Source organism: Lissotriton vulgaris, chromosome 2_1, assembly GCF_964263255.1.
Source record: "Lissotriton vulgaris chromosome 2_1, aLisVul1.2, whole genome shotgun sequence".
Classification (NCBI taxonomy): domain Eukaryota; kingdom Metazoa; phylum Chordata; class Amphibia; order Caudata; family Salamandridae; genus Lissotriton; species Lissotriton vulgaris.
In genome coordinates, this window is record NC_141687.1 from 510,237,030 (window position 1) to 510,256,577 (window position 19,548).

Here is a 19,548-nt window from a genome sequence, read left to right on the forward strand (position 1 = left end):
CCTGGGGGTTAACAAGGCTGAAACTCTACGACTGCAGAGGGTACAAAATGCGGCTATTAGCACTCTCCTGGGCCTCCGTAGAATCTGTTCCACGAACAACGCCATCCGCCAACTCCATTGGTTGCCGGTAGCTAGGCGCGTTGAATTTAAGTCCCTCTGCATTGCCTTCAAAATTATGAATCTTTCTTCACCTAGCATCCTGGCAAACCTGCTCTCACCCTATACTCCTACTCGCCACCTTCGATCGATGGGCCAGCATTGGGCGGTTGTCCTTCGGAGGAAGAAGGTACATGCAGGAGGACTGTCTTCCCGCACCTGCCAGCTAAACTTTGGAACTCTCTCCCAGTGCACATCCGTAGTATGGATAACTACCTAACTTTTCGCAAGGCCATTAAAACACACTGTTTCCCTTTGACTTAGGATCTGACCTATTTTGCAGCCTCCCTTCTTCTATGCCGGTTAGCGCTGGGACGCCCCTTTGCTGGGGCAGCTATGCGCTATATAAAACTCAGTAACAGAACTGTAGTATCCTGCATTTGTAATGAAATGTATTTTACACCTCCTGCTCAGCCAGTGCTTCTGCTCTGTGTCCACTGGAATACTGGAGTCATGATGTGCCTCGGAATGTTGGGACACAGAGAGGTAAAGTGACAGTTGGACATAGCTAAGCAGCAGACGGGCTGCTCCTGGTGAGGCTCTCCTTCACAACTTAACTACCTGTTGTCTAGAACTATACTACTTGTTACCTGCATGAAATAAATCATCTTTAAGTTAACCTACCTGCGTGGACCTAAAACGCATCTTTTCCCCCTGACTTAGGATCTGCCCTCTTCTGCAGCCTCCCATTTTCTCTGCCGGTTAGCGCTGGGACACACCTTTGCTGGGGCAGCCACACGCTATATAAAACCCCGTAACATAACATAACAGAATGATGTATAATTTAAGATGCAGAAACCCTGTTCTCTCTCAGGCTCTTGTTTCCAGCTATGAAGTCAACCTTCGACTCCTACCAAATCTATTTATAATGTTTATGAGATTTCATTGGAAACTTACTAAAGGGGATTTGAGTCAACTGTCTGTGAGAACCTAATGCTGCTAAGAAATAATCATGACATAGCTGCAACTCCGCAACTACAACGTAGCACTGCAGTGTTGCTTAAATGAGCATACAGGAAGCAGTCTGGCACATTTCCAGCTCTTGTGATGTGAGAAATACAGGGAATAGAAGTTGAAAACAAAGAATACTGAAATCCTCGATGACTAGAGTCATGCAAATTAATTAATTCAGGAGCTCTTCAGAGATTCAGGACTGGCTTCAAACAAATGCAAAAACACTTGTTCATCTAGCTGTATGTGCATTTACATGTTGGTGAAAGCACAATAATTTGTGCCATGCCAAACAATGGGGCCCAATGTTATTTGCATCAAGCGTACTAATAAATATTGAGAAATTTATGACAATACTGCAAAGGCAAAATCATATGTTATTACCACTGTAAATGTGATATAGATCTAGATTATTAGGATAATCAAAAATACTTTTGATTCTCACTGCTTCACACTATGGACGAATGCAATGAGATTGTACTCTAGGTTTCCTTATATTATTGTGTATGTAAACAATTCACATGAAAGTGGCAGTGGTGTGCACCCTGTCCATGTAGGAACCCTTCCTTTAGTCAGAGTAAGGGGATTACACACCCAAGATAACCACTGCTCACCCACCCCCCTTAGTAGCTTTGCACAAGCAGTCAAGCCTATCTCTAAGGCAATGTGTAAAGTATTTGTACATAACACACACAGTAGCACAGTGAAAACACTACAAATAGACACCATACCGGCTTAGAAATATAAAGTATATTTATCTAAACCAAACAAGACCTAAATTGCAAACATCCAACATACATAACTCAAAATATCCCTTTTAGAAGGTGTTAGCAATTCTGTCATTAGAACTCTTTGGATGCAGTGATTTTACACAAAGTTCCTTTAGTTGCATCCAAATCCACAAAGACAAACAGCCGCAGATGAGGGAAGCACCGGAAAACACAGCGATGCGTGGTTCCAGAGTCCATGGGGAGACAATGTGTCAGTTCTGCTGCACGCAAAAGTGTTGGGTCGAATCCAGACAGTAACTGGAAGTGATGCATTGAAATCCAATGTGGTTCGGCAGTGGAAAACCTGGAGCATAGCTGCGATGCATAGAAATCCGCCACGGTGGTGGTCGATGCAGTGATGTCAAAACAGGCTCTGCGTCAATTTCTTCAGCCACGATCCAACAATGCGTCGATTCTTTCAGCCGCACCGCAGTGCCTGCATTAAGGTCAGTGCAGTGGTTTTGGACTTCGGAGACACAGTGTGCTGAACTCTGGCTGTGGTGGTTTCTTAGGCCACAGGCAGGTGCTGCGTCTATTTCTTCAGCTGCAAGACAGGGTTGCATTGACATTTCTCCTGCACAGTGGTGTGGTGTCGGAAAAACAGATGCTGGAAGGGCGATGAGTCGATGTTGATGGTTTCAAGCAGCAGAACAACCTCTTAGGGCCCAGAACTGGAATCGGCACCACAGTCCGGTCTGAACTCCCAGCAGTGAAGTTCAGGGATCCTGCAGATGAGGTATTTGATGGCCCTGAGACTTTAAACAGAAGGCAAGTACACACAGCCCTTGGAGAACCTTGGACAGCAGGATACAAAGCACAGTCCAGTTGTTTCACTGCCCCCAGACAGAAGCAGCAACTGCAGGCCAACTCAGCAAAGCAACACACAGCAAAGGGGCAGTATTCCTCTCGACAGCTTTTTAGCTCTTCTTCTTGGCAGAGTCCTCTGTCCAGAAGTCTTCTAAAAATGTGGGGTTACAGGTCCAATACTTATACCCCTTCTAGCCTTCGAAGTAGGCCTACTTTAAAGTCTTTGCTCTTTATAAGTTCCTGACTTGGCTCAAGACATACTCCAGGGGGTTGTAGTGCGCATTGTGGGAGGACAGCCACAGTCCTATTCAGGTGTCAGTGGCAACCCCTCCCACCACATGTCCTGACTTTCACATATACTGCACCGGTTTAAAACTGCACTCACAGCCAGACACTGCAATGGCAGGCCTGAGACAAGTTTACAGGGCTACTTATGTGGGTGCCACAACCAGTGCAGCAGGCCCACTAGTAGCATTTGATTTGCAGGCCCTGGGTACACACAGTGCACTTTACTAGGGACTTACCAGTAAATCAAATTGGCCAATCATGGATAACCAATCAGAATCACAATTTACACACGGAGCACTTGCACTTTAGCACTAATCAGTAGTGGTAAAGTGCCCAGAGTACATAAACGAGCAAAGACAAAGTCCAGCACACCATTAAAAATACAGGAGGTAGAGACAAAAAACAGGGGAAACCACACCAAGGATGCCAGGTCTAACAGAGACAGTGAGGCAAAGACTCTGGAACACGGATGCCAACACCAGGTTCAGACACTGACCCTGGAACAAAGGTGCACAGAGACACAAAGGCTGACACTGAGGCATTGACGATGGGACCCTAGCATGAGGACAAACATAGGGATAATGGGCCAGGAAGCCAATGTGCTTTGCAAATACCTTTGTTATCATTGGAAATAAGGACTTAAATGATTGCATGAAGTGTTGTGGATACAAAAATGTCCCTTCTCAAGTCCGGATTCATAGTCTGGGTCTGGCTCGGATTATCTCAAAGGCTTCCTATACTGTATCTAATTTGAGAACGACCAAGGCCTGTAACAAGGCACCCTAATGTCTGAGGGGTGTCGTGTTCATCTCACACAGATTTCAGCATGCAAAATGTCCTGAGTTTACACCGTTGACTATGTTGGTCTACCCTTTCTGTGGAATCACATGCACCTTAAAATGCCAATTGTTCCATGCCAAGTTCACACAGTCCATTTTATAGCCATATAGCCAGCTGCATGCCAAATGCTGAAGCCTTTAGGTCCACACATATAATGAGGAAAAATAGACAATAAGCCACAGAACGTAAAGGTGTTGGTAACTAAAAATGTCATGCCTGACTGGAGGTCACCCTTATGACATGGGTGAGTTGGGAGCTCCATTTACTCCTCAGAGCCTACAGTAGGAGGCCATTTCTTGGGGCCCTGGGTCCCGCCTGCTGCAGAAACAATGCTGTGATTACATTATAGGAGAGACCCCTGTAGACTAGATAGAGCATTACACATAGGTCTGCTCATGGTATTTACAGCCTCGACCTGAGGGTAGCGGGGATACATACTCAGGCACAAATTGTCAGGCTTAAGTAGTAGCGTTATCATCGCTTCTGGGAGGGACAGAAGGGAGAGACCATTGTTGAAAGAATCGTTATACATGGCAGCCAGATGCGGTTCTAAGAGTGATGCTAAAGTTTTATAAAAAGAGTCTGGAAGACCATCCAGACTGGGGGCCTTATCACTAGGTAAGCTATTTATGGCAGCAAGTATGTGGTTCTAGTGGGGCCTCCATCATGAAGAGCCGTAACATACGACGTGGGGGGTGCAGAAGGTTGGCCAAGGTCTTTCCAGGCCGATCGCCTTCCCCGAAGCGACGGGCCCGGGCTTCTCTGCCCAGAAAGGCATGTTCTCTATTTAGTGTGCTTTTGCCTTAAGAGCACGAGAGTCTCGGGCCTGGGGTGGGATACTCAGGCACAAATTGTCAACTGCCCCCACAGTCAGACTTTGAGCAATGTAAACACGCCACACAGGGCAAATGAGCAAAATGCGCAGATTTGTGGTGCTGTAAGACCAAATCACCATGTTAATATCTGTGCTGGTTTTTCAAATTGATGAATGCAGCACACTCACCAGTGATGACCACTAAGGAAATGTCAAGCAGTTCTGCCAAAATGAAACAGAAAACAGGAAAAGAACAGTAATCACCCATGACCCACTATCCTCAACTCGAGGAACACCTTTTCTATTTAACGCTGGTCTTTCCTAGTTTTATCGGGCACTTCTGTGTCACTGAACTGAAAGATCCCCTGTTCAACGGATGGGTGGAGGAGGTTACAAGTAAGCGCCTATCCTATTTTATGAATAACTTCAAGCAAAGCACCATGCAGCTTGGAAACCCCTTCATATGCTCCTGTGTGGCCTCGTTTTGCATGAAAGAGTCATTATTGCCCTTCTATACGACTTTCAGGGAGGCAGGATAGCGCATTGACGCCAAAGCCTCGAGTCTCCTCCTTTTTTTCCCTTCAACTGCTCATTTGAAATCAACCTGAATCTTAGAGCAGCTTGCCAACCCTTAGTAGGAAAGGCACCTGCTAACACTGTGGTTACAGGATGATCCTAATGTAAATTTTACCTAAACAGCCACTCAGCTGATTTCTACCAAGAAGCCTCACCACTAGTGAAAAGGAAGGTCTCCATGCCTTCAGCAACCAAAGTTCATAAAAGCGAGCTTTAACTAGATATAAACGACAAAGGATTTTGGACCAAAATTATAGGCACACAACTCATTTAGGAGAAAACGTTCTGGATTGAGGGCAGACTGGTGTCTGTCCTGCCCTTGCTCAAGTGTCTAGAGGTGAAGCAACCAGCCCAGCCATAACGCACTTCACTCAAGCCTCGTTTATGCTCACCATAGGGCTTTTCCTGTCCAACGTCCTACTGCTACAAACGCCCCAGGAATTCCTAAGGGAGAGAGTAAACCCCGGCCTGTCCACTATAAAATTGTATCCAGTTTTGATAAATGCTCCTAGCCTACTGTTATCTAGGATGGACAATGTTCAAAGGATATTCCAAACATTTGTTGGAGAGGAATAATACTAGTAATTAGGCTTACATCATTGTTTTGCATCAAGGTACTCCTTTTCACCATGCGCGACATAAGCGCCGTCTTGACCCCAATCTGGACAACACTGCCGGAATTTGCGGATGCCTCTGGCTTCTGTGTTAACTGGAGTAAGTCCACGAGCTACCCGTTGAGTTCACACTTAGGCCCCTTTGACACTACAACAGGGGATCAGAGACTCGTGTGGAGAGGGGCTGCGCCTAGGTACCTGGGAGTACGGCTATACCACGCCCCCATGAACATCTATGAAGGGAACCACCGTAAGGCATTGGTGAGTATACGAACAGCGGTGGGCTTCTGGAAAACGCTACCCCAGGCCCCATCGGACGTGTGGCACTGGCCAAAATGATCATTGCCCCCAGTTTACTGTACCACTTTGCTAATCTCCCTGTCATTCCTCCCCGCCCCTTCTTCCAGGAGCTGGACACACTACTCACCTCTCTTATCTGGGGAGTGGGCCGGCGCAGAGTAGCTCTGTCTAAATTGCTCCTACCGATGGACTGACGGGCCGAGGCGCTCAAGCATTTGAACCATATTTTTAGCAGCACAACTGCAATGGCTTTTACACTGGACTGCGGAGCGTCGCATGGACGAGGCAACCTCGGACATGGTACACACACCCCTACCAGCACTCCGGCGCATGCTTCTACCTGGCACCAAGCCTCAACGCTTTTATCCAATGCAAGTGATGATAGCTCGCACCTGTATGTTGGGAATACATTGCATGTCCGGTGGGGGGGAAACCTCTGTATTCCCCACTGCTTTCATTGGTAGGGTTCCCCAATGATGAGAAATATTACACAGCCCGAACCCTACAGGTGTGGACCGACAACTCACTTACAGAGTTGGAATCCCTCTTCAAGGGTGGGCAACTGCGACCCTATAATCAGCAAGTGGAAGAATATGACCTCCCCTGGGGCAATTTCTATTGCATAGACGTTTTGTGGCCAGTAGTTGCCAGTTCTGGGATCCACACACAGGAGAAACACCGGCACACCCAGTAATACATGCCACACTACTTATGGGGATGGGCAGACACTTAGTCACATGGCTCCATAAGGCCGATCAGGAACTACTGCTCAAACCCTTGACTGCACTGCGTCAGACATGAGAGGAAGACATAGGTCGGCCGTTACACGAAAAGGAGTGGGAACAGGCTTTAGAATACCCCAAAACGGTCTCCAGAAACGCATGCTTTAAGAATATACAATTCAATATCTTACACAGGGCATATTTGACACCAAAGCGCCTACACCATTTCTATCCAGATAAGGAATTCCTGTGGCCCCGGTGCTCAGCCCCAGCAGCAGCAGCAGACTTCAAACATGTTCTGGGGGTGTCCCACATTACAACAGTACTGGGATTACATTCACGAGACACTCCAGGCATCCACTAATGTCCCAGGGATCACGTCATGGGAGGCATACGCAATAGGTGTGTTTAGAAGACAAAAAACTGATAAAGTACAGGTCCGATTCATATCACTCTCCTCCTCCTGGCGAAAAGAGAATAGCCATGCATTGGCGAGCCCCAGAGGGACCTTCAGTGGAGGCCTGGGTGGGAGCAGTTAAGAAATGGGGGGTGGTTAAAGAGGAAACGATACGGGATGAGGAAGTGAAAGGGACACGCAAACATCATATTTCCATGGAATGGGCACAACTATTGTACCAATTTGCACAACAAACAAACTAAACGGGACAACCCCCCCCCCCCTCAGTCTGCACACCCCTCCACCCCCCTCCCTGCTGACCCCGTATCACTACCCCAGTTTAACGCCCCGGTTATTAGCCAGGGATACAGGCCAGCAATTTAGCATTGACATTGGTTAGCAGATACATAGCCGAACTCTGGGGACAGAAAACCATGACTCCTAATGACACCAACATCATATCTAACACACCTCGACTATGTGGAGAGCCGTAATACACCTGTACTTCCAGGACAATACACATGATGAGAGGCTATTACGTGTGAAGAACACCACTAATGTAGAATCTACTGCCACATTAATGTCAGTCTATTTCAGTATGTATTTCATGTATGAACCTATGCTTCTCTGTATCTAAAATATCAATATCTAATAAACAAATTTAAACAATGGCAAAATTCTCCAGCATGTGAGTAGACTTTCAATTTACAGGTGAAGCTTATTTCTCTTTTGTTTTTCGCCACCTGAAAATATTTTTCCAAATGGGGAAGATCAAATCCTTACAGCACCATGAAGTATGCGAATGCTTCGATGCCCATCAGGCCCAATTTACACACTTACACCAGCCTTTGTTGACACGAGGTCTAGATGCATAAATTGGGTGTAAAACACCACTGGAAAGGTTTGGGAAAAAATGCAAAGCGGCTATTTACTGCCATCCCAATGGCAACCACACTGCAAACTCCTCTGTTTAGATCCCTAATGCTCAATTTTACGCTGTAAAATGTCCGCCATATGGGATGAGGTGTTGCTGTTTGGAATGAAATTTACAGGCATATAAGAACACAAATCCGTATTTTGCGAACTTGGAACATATTGCATTGTTAATGTAGTACCTTGCAAACCCCTTGCAAGACCTAAAATGATTTTCTTTAAGGTGCATGTGCAAACTTTACACAGTGTTTCATACTCCATGCGAAGTTATAAAAGGCTCCAATTTGCATTGAGAGTGCATGCTTGAAAGAGTGATATTTGCGGTTTGACCTACACAGGAGGTGCATGAGATCTGACGATGTGGTGGGCAAAATGCACGTTGAGTGTCACAGCACCTAAGCATGCCTGTCAGAGTGTGTGTGACAATTAACGCTTGGATGAGCAAACGGCTGTGTAAAGTGGTCCCTCAGAATTCTGCTTCAAGAGTTGATCAAGTTCAGACCAGGAAAAATACAGATAAATTCGCTATTGAATACATGTAATGCCTATCAGAGGCAATTATTATGTGTGACCCACGGGCACTTCATTGCATGTGTACTTTCAGATGAAGCCTGCAGCACAATAGTCTAAGGAAAGCAGCAGGAGGTGACTCACCAAAGCATTGACATCTTCAGTTTTGTAGATCAGCATCCGGATCTCCTCGGTGTCTCCATTGAAAATTGCTTGAATCAGCGGTGGCTGCCAAGAAATGGAAAGGATGGATTTTATTTCATGATTATTCTTTTTTTAGTTACAATTCTATTCTTGCTAATCAAACAGACACCTGAATGACAATGCATAACCTTTCAATTCATATGTAATGAATGGCGGAGCAGGACAAGTTGTTGCACATGTTTTTTTTTTTTTTAATGAACTGAGCAAACACTGTTTCTATCCATTGTCACAAATATTACAGCACAATTATGTACTCTTGATTAGAAATAATGAAAAAGCCACTGGAGGGTTAAGCTGTTGATATGTTGATTAACTTAGAAGCTGAAGATCTGTACTCTGAAATATTTACAAGCTTACATCTTTTCCCACAAAAAAATCCTTAAAAACTATTATGTATTTGCATAACTGTTTTTCCTTTTGCTGCTGTACCCTTCTAATAAAATACTTTAAACCTAAAAAACTATTATGTGCTTGCTTTAAAGTGTGAATACCGGATACAGTAAATATACAAAACATAAAAAATAGAACCCTTCAAACTGTATTTAGTATTTCTATCGTTCTCGTGGGCCTAACTTGTACTCTTCTATTTCAAGTGGATACCGTTTACCATATACCTAAAACTAGATCAAATACAGAGAACATTTTTGTTTGATAACACTACCACAGCCCCTCGCTTTTGTAAATGTTGCACATCACACCCTTTCATTTTCGTCATAAATGAGTGTGAAACACACATTTTCGGCAAGAAAAGAATCGGGCAGTTGTAAAGCTTCTGTTGAAGTTCAAACAATAGAATTGTTAGTTGCACATAAAGTAGGCACAAGTGCTAGGATACAGGCCTCATCCTCCATACTACTTTTCAGTCGTTAACTACAGCCAGCTTTAACTGCCTTTGATTGAAGACCTATTGTTTGTAATACAATTATACATAGAGTGGGCTACTTGATCATAACTGGATAGCTTTATTGTCTATCTTAGTTCCTTGCTCCTGTTTCAATGGATTTTCTTCCAATTGAAGTTTTTGCTTTATTCCAAGGGCACTGCTTCTTTTTATCCTTCCACTGCTTACATCAGGAACTATTTTTAGGTCGAGTCTACTAGACAGCACATGCACAGTCTAATGGGAGGTATATTGTTGCTTATCAAGAACAGAGGCAAAGAGCCAGCCTATTGGTTGACTTTCCTTGTTGCTCTCATGCTGGCTTCTTATTCGTGTTCCAGCTTGACAATCTTGTTTGCCCCTCCCATGGAACATGGGGGAAAGGAGGTGGCAGAGCGGCCAGAGCTGCCGACTCGGGAGTTGGGTATCCGGGTTTAAGTCTTGGCATCGATACAACAACCTGTGATTCTGGGCAAATCACTTGGGGGCAGATGTATCAACATCCATGTTTGCGATTCTCAAATAGTGATTTTTTGCGAATTGCTATTTGAGAATTGCAAAATGTGATGTATGTAGAAAATCGCACATTTTTTGCGATTTCTTAATATTCCTTAATTGCGAGTAGCAAATTGCGAATCGCAATTAAGGAATATTTTCCCATTCATTTCTATGGGCCAGGAGGCCCATAGGAAGGAATGGGAAGTTATTCTCAATTTGCATTTCGCAATTTGCTAATCGCAAATTGAGAATAATTTCAAGGGTGTCATAAGGACACCGTGCTGCACTCCTGAAACTTACATGTGTGCGCAAATGGCGCACATACATGCCCTAAGGGCATGTATGAGCGACACATGGCACCTTTACAAATGCCAAAAAGAGCATTTGTAAAAGAAATCGCAAATTACCACCAACTACAAGTTGGTGGCAATTTGCGATTTCTTAATATGAAATCGCAAAACTTGATTGCTTCTTACATAGCATTTAAGGAATCGCTTTTTGCAATTCCTTAAATGCTTGCGCAAAATTAAGGAATTGCAAATTTTGCGATTCCTTACTTTGCGATGCGATTTTCATCATACATCGCATTTTCCGTATTTTTAGTCGCATACGCTGCTTTTTTGCGAATCGCAGCGTTTGCCACTAAAAAAACGGATGATACATCTTGCCCCTTAATCTCCCCATGCCCATAGACAGCGCCTGGATACCCTCATGGGTGATGAGGTGCGCTATATAAACCTACAAATTGTCTCCTTATAGTCTCGTTGATTTGCTAGCATTGCAGCGTCCACTGCTTGCTTTTCTAGCACCACTTTTTTCATTTGTGTGAAGCACTCCATTAGAGTGCATACGCTTTTGAGCAGTTTCCCTTGTGTGCATCTCTCTCCCTGCACTGTGTTGCCTCTATTTCCTGGCTGCTTCTCCACGCCCTCTTCCTTCTTGCACTTGCCCATGTGCTTCACCCTATTGCGTCTCACCACCAGTACCTTCCATGTTGATTTCCCCAACCACTGTGTTGCTTGCACTCCTGCCCTCCTCACATGTTGCTTTTGCATCCCTTCCGTGTTCCTTGAGTGTTAACACCCACTCTCCACCATGATGGGCTGCCATATGCCCCACCATCCCAGTGTTGCGTCGCTGTTCGCTCCGTGTTGCTTTGCCATTCCAATTATGTCATTTGAGTTCTCCTCAGTGATGTCATTAATGATGTCATTAAACATGTCATGCGTGCTGTAGTGTGTAAGGTCATATGCAGTGCATGGTGGGGCGCAAGTTACAGATGCTCAGTAAACTAGAACTGGTAAATTTCAGTGGTTTTTAGAGTTTAAAATTGTATTTTTTTTACTGACATTTTCACTTAACTATAACGTCACTTTAACCTTTGTTTTTTTCAGTAAATTTCTCAGATGTATGCATTTAAAACCCACTATTTAATTGTTTGAGGCCACGGGGGCGGGGGGGGCACAAGACCCCAGCGACTATGCTGGTGCCACACATGCAGCCCCTCCCCTATGGGACCGTGTGAGAGTCAGCAACATGTGTGATCCGCTGAGTGGTAGCATCCTTTTTCTTGGCTCCCGCCCGCAGGAGCAAAGCCTCTTTCTCCTGTCCACCCTGGGACAGCAATACATCGGGCTCTGTGAGATGGGGTTCCAGAGTGCAAAAGTTGGCCCGGGGAAGAGGGGCCCCAAGCAAGCCCCCTGCCCATTAATTCATAAAACAGTAGATGTGTCAATCTCTGGACCCCATCCCACCTCAGGAGTATTAAAAAAAAAAATGCAACCGCCTACACTTACATTTTTTTTATCATTTTGCCCCCAGGTGTGTCCATTAAAACCCTTGAACAAAGACTAAAGGGTCAGGGTTTCCCTGTCCTGGCTCCTAAAGTCCTTTAAAAAATATATTTTTAGGACAGGGAACCAAGGCGCCGAGTCCTGTAATGGCTACTTCAACATTTCTCATAATGTTGCAACCAGTCAATCAGAGCACTCGCTTGAAAAAGGCCCTCAGTCAATCAGAACACTTGAATTTTTGAATGTCAGTCAGCCCAACAATCCAGTCACCTATACATTTTGAACTCTGATTTCTCAAAAAATAATGAATGGAATGACCCCAGATTTTTTTTAAAGCATGCTTTCTGGGTAAAGAGCTAGGTTTCTGCCAAATTTGGTATAATTCTGTTCAGCCATTTGGGCTATAGCGTTGTTCAAATGTCCTTACGGAAATTGAAAAGGGAAACTGTCTTGGGAGACACCTTTTTCTTGCCCTGATTGGCGGATCACCCCCAAAACTTTCCAGGAAGGAGTTGTGGTGGATGAACGTGTTTTGGGGGGCAGGGGGAACGTTTTGTGAGGAGATGTCAAACGTTGCCAAAGTTATTAGCAAAACAAAAAACTTTCTTCCTATGGACAGTCTGCATTGATGGCACTAGCTAATCCTATGCTTAAAGATTTTCCTGTAGAAATAGTAAAATACTTTGTCCCTTTCTAACTCGGTGTGGATGGCACTGTGCTAATCCCATGCTTAAAAACTTTGCTAGAAAAACAGACATTTGCGGTAAACACATTTAGAGTGGCGCTGGTATAGGAGCTGCTCTCCACCTAAACTTGGGAACTACCCAGAGTTCTCTGCCCCCATTTCCAAGCTTTATTTTTTTCTTTTAGTTTTTTTCCCACAGACCGGGCAGCTGCATTCTGCTGTAGGGCCACTAGTTTGTTATTATGCACTCCCTTATATACTTTCTTTTGATTTACCATTCTAAAATGGCCATTGGGCATCTTGGAATGGTAAATTACACTTCACATAAAAATGCCAAAATGGCTAACTATCATGAAGCTTATACACACACACACACACACATGCATCATCAGCCATCTTGTAAATCTTGGAATGCTTTGCCTTTATTAGAAAAAAGTTTTGAAAGACTGTTGCCTCTGTGTGCACAAGCATTGTGAGGCACTGAAGGGCGTATGGAATGATTTTTCTCATTAAAAAGAAATCCATGAAGGTTGTCAATGCATGCACATGCATGCGTCATGAAGCACTGGTGGCCATTTTAGATTTTTTATTCATATGCCAGTTGTAACCAGCACTATCTAAGGTAATAGTTTTCTAGTCACATTTTTGAAGACAAGACCTATTAGCCAATGCATACCTAACTTGTAAGACTAATCTGCATCTGTACCTTTTGGACAAACATTATATATGAATCTGTGCGGGGGGACTGAAGTGTTTGGTAAAATTGCAGTACCAACAATACCTATTGGGAGAAAAAGACATTAGGTATGCTGGTGTAGTCATTTACCACATGTGCCAGCACCAGCATGAAAATCAAATTCACCAGGATCACATTAATGGTCCTTGAAATTACTGCATATTTGTATTATAATCAGGGGAAGAATTGAAACTGTACACGTGGGTAGTATACCAACCACCCGAATTGAGTATTTATGCACAAGGTACCCTGTAGAACATTTCATATGAGCTCTAGGATGTTATAAACTGATCACTTATTGATTATACCAATGAGAACCCCACATAATAATTGAAAGGCTCTGTACAAGCATCCGTTTCTTGCAGATGATCTTGTCTTTAACCTCTGTGTGTTCCACTTCTGAAATGACTTAGGGCCGGATGTACAAAAATGTAGATCTGTTCATTTCCTCATTGAGATTCAACCAAATCGTAAAGAGGAAATCACAATTCTGCACCACTTTAGAAAGACAGAAGCCAAAACGTTGTAGCGGAAATATATATTTTGTCTCTTTAGTGAGTTCAACTGTTTCAGTCAATTCCTTCTTGAATATACATGCATAATCCTAGTGACTTCACAAAGGCAAGCCTCTGAAGAGTGTTAGTGGCCTGTCATTATGATGATGAAACCTATATTACAGAGAGACTGCTCCGTGTGCCACCATGGCTCACCTCTGAAGCCCCTGATCCCTGGCACTGCCTCCGTGTTACCCCAGACCCTTTGAGTAGCTCTCTGCTCTCCTGCCTACTATTTGTATGTCCCCACCTGCCCTGCAACCCCTTCTGCATGCCCCCTCTCCCCTCCCGCCCCTCTGTGTGTGGTCCTGGCTCATGCACACATGCGCTCTGCGTGCCTTCTGCCCCCTGCAGCCCTGGCCCTGTGCAGAACCTGTGGGTGCCCCTCCCCCACCCTGCAGTCCCCGTGCATGCTCTGCTGCTTGTCCTGGAGTCTTTTGGTTGCCCCTCTACCATCTGTATGCCAGTCACCCTGTCTCGCCCCCCAAAGGTGCCCCTATGCACCCCGCCTCCTCTCTATGTGCCTCTTGTCCCCTGCATTCACTCTGGCTGTGCCCACCCCCGCAGTCCCAGTGGGTCAACCTCCTTCTGCAGCTGTGTTTGTGCCCTCAATGCTCCCTTTCTCTGGGGGTTGGGGAGTGTTAAATGAAATCCACTCTCTGTCCGCTTCTTTACGAACTTCGTGAATTTAAAAAAACCTGAGTCTGGTGATCAGTGGGGTGTATCTTTAACAACTGACCTATATTTTCGAGCCCGTTGGAAGGCGTCGGTCAGTCCCTCTGACTGCTGCCTCCAACCGCATGCCTCCTAATGTGTCAGTCGGACCGGAGCTGTAGATGGGGATGGGACCGCAACCGACAAGCTGTTGTTTGCGGCTCGAACCGCATCGTAATGAGGCCCTAGATGTTAAAGAAAAGTAAGTGTGGGAGGGGGTTTAATGTAATCCCTCTTGAGGGAAGAGAGGTGTATGGGCCTTGACCTTCCTACCATGCCCAAGGGCCAGTGGGTTATTTCATAGGTACGACTCCCGCCTTCCCCAAAAGTTGCCAAAGAGAGAAATGGGGACATTTGCCCTCTCCCACCTCACCTTGTCCAAGAGCAAGAAGGGGCCTTTACTTTAAAAAATGAAATATAGAAAAAAAAACAGGAAGAACACTTGCTATCTTCGGACCAGCTCCTGCACTCTGTTCACTATTCCCAACAGGGAGCACAAGAGGGTGCAGGCTGACTGGCTTTTGTATGGACCACATCATTTGGAAGGGGGAGCAAGTCAGCCTGCACGAACTCCTGCTCACAACTGTGAATAGGGAGGGTTAAGGAGGAGGTGTCAGCTGTCCCGCCCCTTCATGACTTGCAGCACTCTGCACTTGAAAGGGAAAGGAAAGGTTGGGTAGGTACGGCGGGGTGCACCGGCCGCTACCCGCGATAGCTGTTGGGGGGCGCCCCAATCGCGTCACCATGACGCGGTGGGCGCGCCTCAACAGAGATTGGATCCCGGAGTGATCTGGAGGTGATTGAATCACTTCCGGGACACTATCGAACAAAGGCCAGGCCGGTTAGATCCGGCCTGGCCGAAGAGGGGTTAAAAGGCCGTGGAGCGCAGGAGTCTGCCTCTTTGACTCCGCGTGCCACGGCCTGCCCCTCCAGCCTTTAGGAGGCTGTTATTCTTTTTCCCCCACCCACCATCCCCTGAAGCAGATGATTAGTATTGTGTGTTATGAAGATTTTTTGCAATTTTGCTAATAAACAAGTGTACCTGACTAATACGTTTCTGTTCCTTAGAACGAACTTTATCCCGTTTACAGGTCATCGATCGTCGTATTTATTGCTATTCCTTGGTCAGGCGGTAAGGTCATGATAGGTGAGCAGTTCATTTAAGGTCCTTAAGGGGTGGCGCCATTCTTGAATGGGGTCGCCCAAACAGAGGGACAAGTGGTCTCGCCTAGAACTCCAGAGGCAGTTACAGCCTTTGGGCTACATGGGTGCGGGGTAGGGGAGAGTCACGCTTTCTCTAGGCTGGTTGGCTACCCGCACGTACACAATGACGCCAGTAAACGGCGCAGAGATGCAAGGGCCCCCTTTAATGGAGTTAATAGGGCATACAGGGGTAAACGGGGGGCGGAAGTACCCTCACGGTAAGCGGGCCCTCTGCACATGCGCACTTCAACAGAAGGGCGTGGTTAATCGGGCGTACTGGGGTAACCGGGGGGAGAAGTACCCTCACGGTAAATGGGCCCTCTGCGCATGCGAACTCCGACCAGAGGGTGTGGTTTAGTAATAAGGATCTGACACCAGTTAGTGACCTTGCCGTAGGCCCAAATAGGTACGCAGATAAGAAATATTATATAATGTGATTGATATGTTAGTTTCGGATAGGAAATACCTTGTACTAGAAGCTTGTTAAGGTTAGCCATCTGCTATCTGTAAATATCAATTGTAACGTTTTCTGCGTAATTGTGTAATTATTGTTTATTTCAAATTTTTGATTGATTTGTATGTTTTAATAAATACGGCCGGGGGGGGATGCAAGACCCCCTGCCTTCCAAAGAAATCCCTCTCATGTCCTGGTTAATAATGTTGGTTAATGGAAGGGTGGGGGTCCTCCAGCAGTCCCTGGCCATATGGGTCTCTTTGCACCACCTCCTGTGCCCTGCTCAGAGCACTGAATGGGTACAAGCTGACCCACTTCCTCTGTGGCCCACAGCGGTGTACAGGACAAAGAGGAGCAGACCAGCTGTCCCCTGCTCCGGCACACTGTTCTTAATTACCCACAAAGTGCAGGAGGGGCACAATCTGACCTGATCCTCTCCCAAACACTGCTACAAGTCACGGACGAGCAGGGGACACAACACATACATGCCAACATTTGAAAAGTGTAGCTAGGTAGGTATACTTTTAATGTTTTAAGTTATTTAAAACTATAACAATACATAGACACTTACATTCAATAAAAACCATAAAATCACGTAATGTTAAAGTGTAAAGTGGGAGATTTTGAGAAAAAAATCAATTGGGGGGAATGGATTTTTCCTATTGATATATTGATGCAGATGCAATTTTAGGTGGGAGATAGCTAAAATATAGCCATGTTTGCTGTGTCATCTTAAGGATCTTGGGCGCCACTGAGCATTAAATATTTTGGAGGCCCCTGTTTGGCACAACTTTGAACTTTATTGGCCCCTTTCTGCTAATTCAAGCCCTATGTAGCCTAACAATATTGAATTATATATTTAAGGTAGAGCTAAAGAAATATAAAGAAGTGAGCTAGAGCAAAAGATCACTTTCCTAGGGGCCCCTTGGAAGGTGAGGGCCCTGGGCAACTGCCCCCTTTGCCCACGCCTTAATACGTCTCTACATGTTTGGCTGCAAAAATAGGGAGCCTCTCGCCTCAATCGGGTCTGTTGGCATATATTTTTGGGGGGATAGCCCCCTCCTCCACTTCTGTGTAAGGCAAGAGAGAGAAGGAGATTCCCCCCACCATTGGGCAACAAAAAGTCCCACCCCCAGACAAATGTTGCATTTGGATGCAAACCCTCCGGAAAGCTTTCTTAGCGCTTAGATTTCGCCAAGTGCTATTTGGAGACTCTTTGACTGCGCCATGTATTAAGCGTAGCATTCCAAAAGATGAAATGATCAATTATTCAAATTAAGTGCTCTATTTTTGGGTAGGAGAAACAACGCATTAAATATGCTAACCATGCACAGCCTAAATATTATGAAATTAACATTTGTAATTAATAAATTCCAGCCCTGAAGCAAAACCTTTCCTGAACTACTATTTTGCCTCTCTTTTATCGAGAGGTATTTGTGGCTGTTAGTGTGCTGCCAAATCCGGCCTTCCCTGGGGCCCTCAGCAGTCACTAATGACCAAGATACGCCTATTCATGCCGGCATTTCATCTTAGCTGAAGTGAAAAGTCAATTAGTACTGCATACACTGCGGACTAAACCATTTAATGAGCTGTAATGAGAAAGATCCCCCTAATGCAAAGGTGAACCTGGCTTGCTCAAAAAGACCACTTATGGTCTGCTGTAGATGAATCAAATAGTGCTTTAGAATTCTAACATCACCAGGCGGCTTTCCACTTAGGATGAGCTATTTTCAGCATTCTGCAAGTATATTTAAAAGGTGTAACGATTTTAAAAAGCTCAAACATTGCATTTACAAACCGTAACATTCTCACAGGGGAAAACGCAATCAGACATGGAAACAAAAGGTAAGTAAAGTAAACGTCAAAGCAAAAATTGGCAAGGTCAAATGTGTTATCATGACACCGGTGGTTGGCGGGCTTCTAAGCTAAGCTCTCCCAGTATCTACAGGTAAGGAACAAAGGATGGGTGGCAAAATAGCTTTTTAATAAATCACAGAAAGTGGAGAAGGAGGCGTCACAATTCAAAAGTGCAGTAAAAAACACACATTTTAATGTGTTTATGACACAAGAGCCACGTCAGATTGTACTTAGCAAAACCGCAGAATCTCCTGGGCGGGAAATTTATAGGGTTGACCTGATAGAGCCTGAACCGAAAGCAGGGGTTTTAAAGGGACCACAAGGGAAGAGTGGAGTATCTAATGAGATTAAATAATGAATACATATATGACTATATAAATATGAAAACTGTTCATGGGTAAGAGTTGCCTCTAGTTTGTAAATAAATGTTATGCCTTAAGTTTTTTCTAGACACCATCCGCTGCCAGTGCTGTTCACGGCCATTGCTATATCTGCAGTGCTGCTGTCACTGCCTGATGTCTGCATTGCCTCTGTAGCCTACTGTAGGAAGCTGGCTTTTTATGTGGAAGTGCCAATGCAGGGGCACATCATGAATAAAGTACAGACGACCCTTATAGGTTAACAGGGTTTAAATTAATAATCCCAAGTGCTCTATTTGTGGTAGCGGGTCGAGCAGTTTAGGCTTATAAGAGGGTAGTATTAAGGATTTGTTGTAGACACAGAGTCAATAAATGAGACACACACTCAAGAAGGAAATTAATAATCCCAAGTGCTCTGCTTGTGGTAGCGGGTTGAGCAGTTTAGGCTTATCAGAGGGTAGTATTAAGGATTTGTTGTAGACACAGAGTCAATAAATGAGACACACACTCAAGAAGGAAATCCGAGCCAAATTTAGAAAAAAAATAACACAGATCTGCATTTAATTTTAGACGCCAAGATGATCGGATTTAGGTAAATTCTTTCGGAGTTATAGATTTTTGTAGAAATCGAAAAATGCAGTTGAACAACGGTTTTCAGGTACGAACTTCAAACACGGTAATGTTATCCTATGAGAGAAACATACACTGTATAGATATACTTGCAAACGTTTTTGGAAGCTGCCTTCTAGGACTTAAGGTGCTTAGGGGCTAAGGTACAAGAAACCACCAGCAGGTCGGTTTTACCTGCCCTAGTCTATCCGGGTACAGAGGTGCTGGTCGCTTTAGTAGCCTTGAGTGCTACACGTTAAAGTCTACGGAAAACGTACCTGCAAAATAAAGGCAGCAAGTGGGCCCTTGGGGACAAGTCCAGCA

General features: G+C 44.9%; 1 protein-coding gene across 4 annotated transcripts in view; it reads right to left on the reverse strand.

Moving 5' to 3' along the window:
• The window catches only part of ANKRD44 (ankyrin repeat domain 44), a 712,165-nt gene that overhangs the window by 450,763 nt on the left and 241,854 nt on the right, over nt 1-19,548 (reverse strand). For all 4 annotated transcript variants that reach the window (XM_086955419.1, XM_086955418.1, XM_086955417.1 and 1 more), the window contains exon 2: nt 8,823-8,906. In XM_086955419.1, coding sequence (XP_086811545.1) covers nt 8,823-8,906 — 84 coding nt within the window. The remainder of the gene's footprint in view (nt 1-8,822; nt 8,907-19,548) is intronic.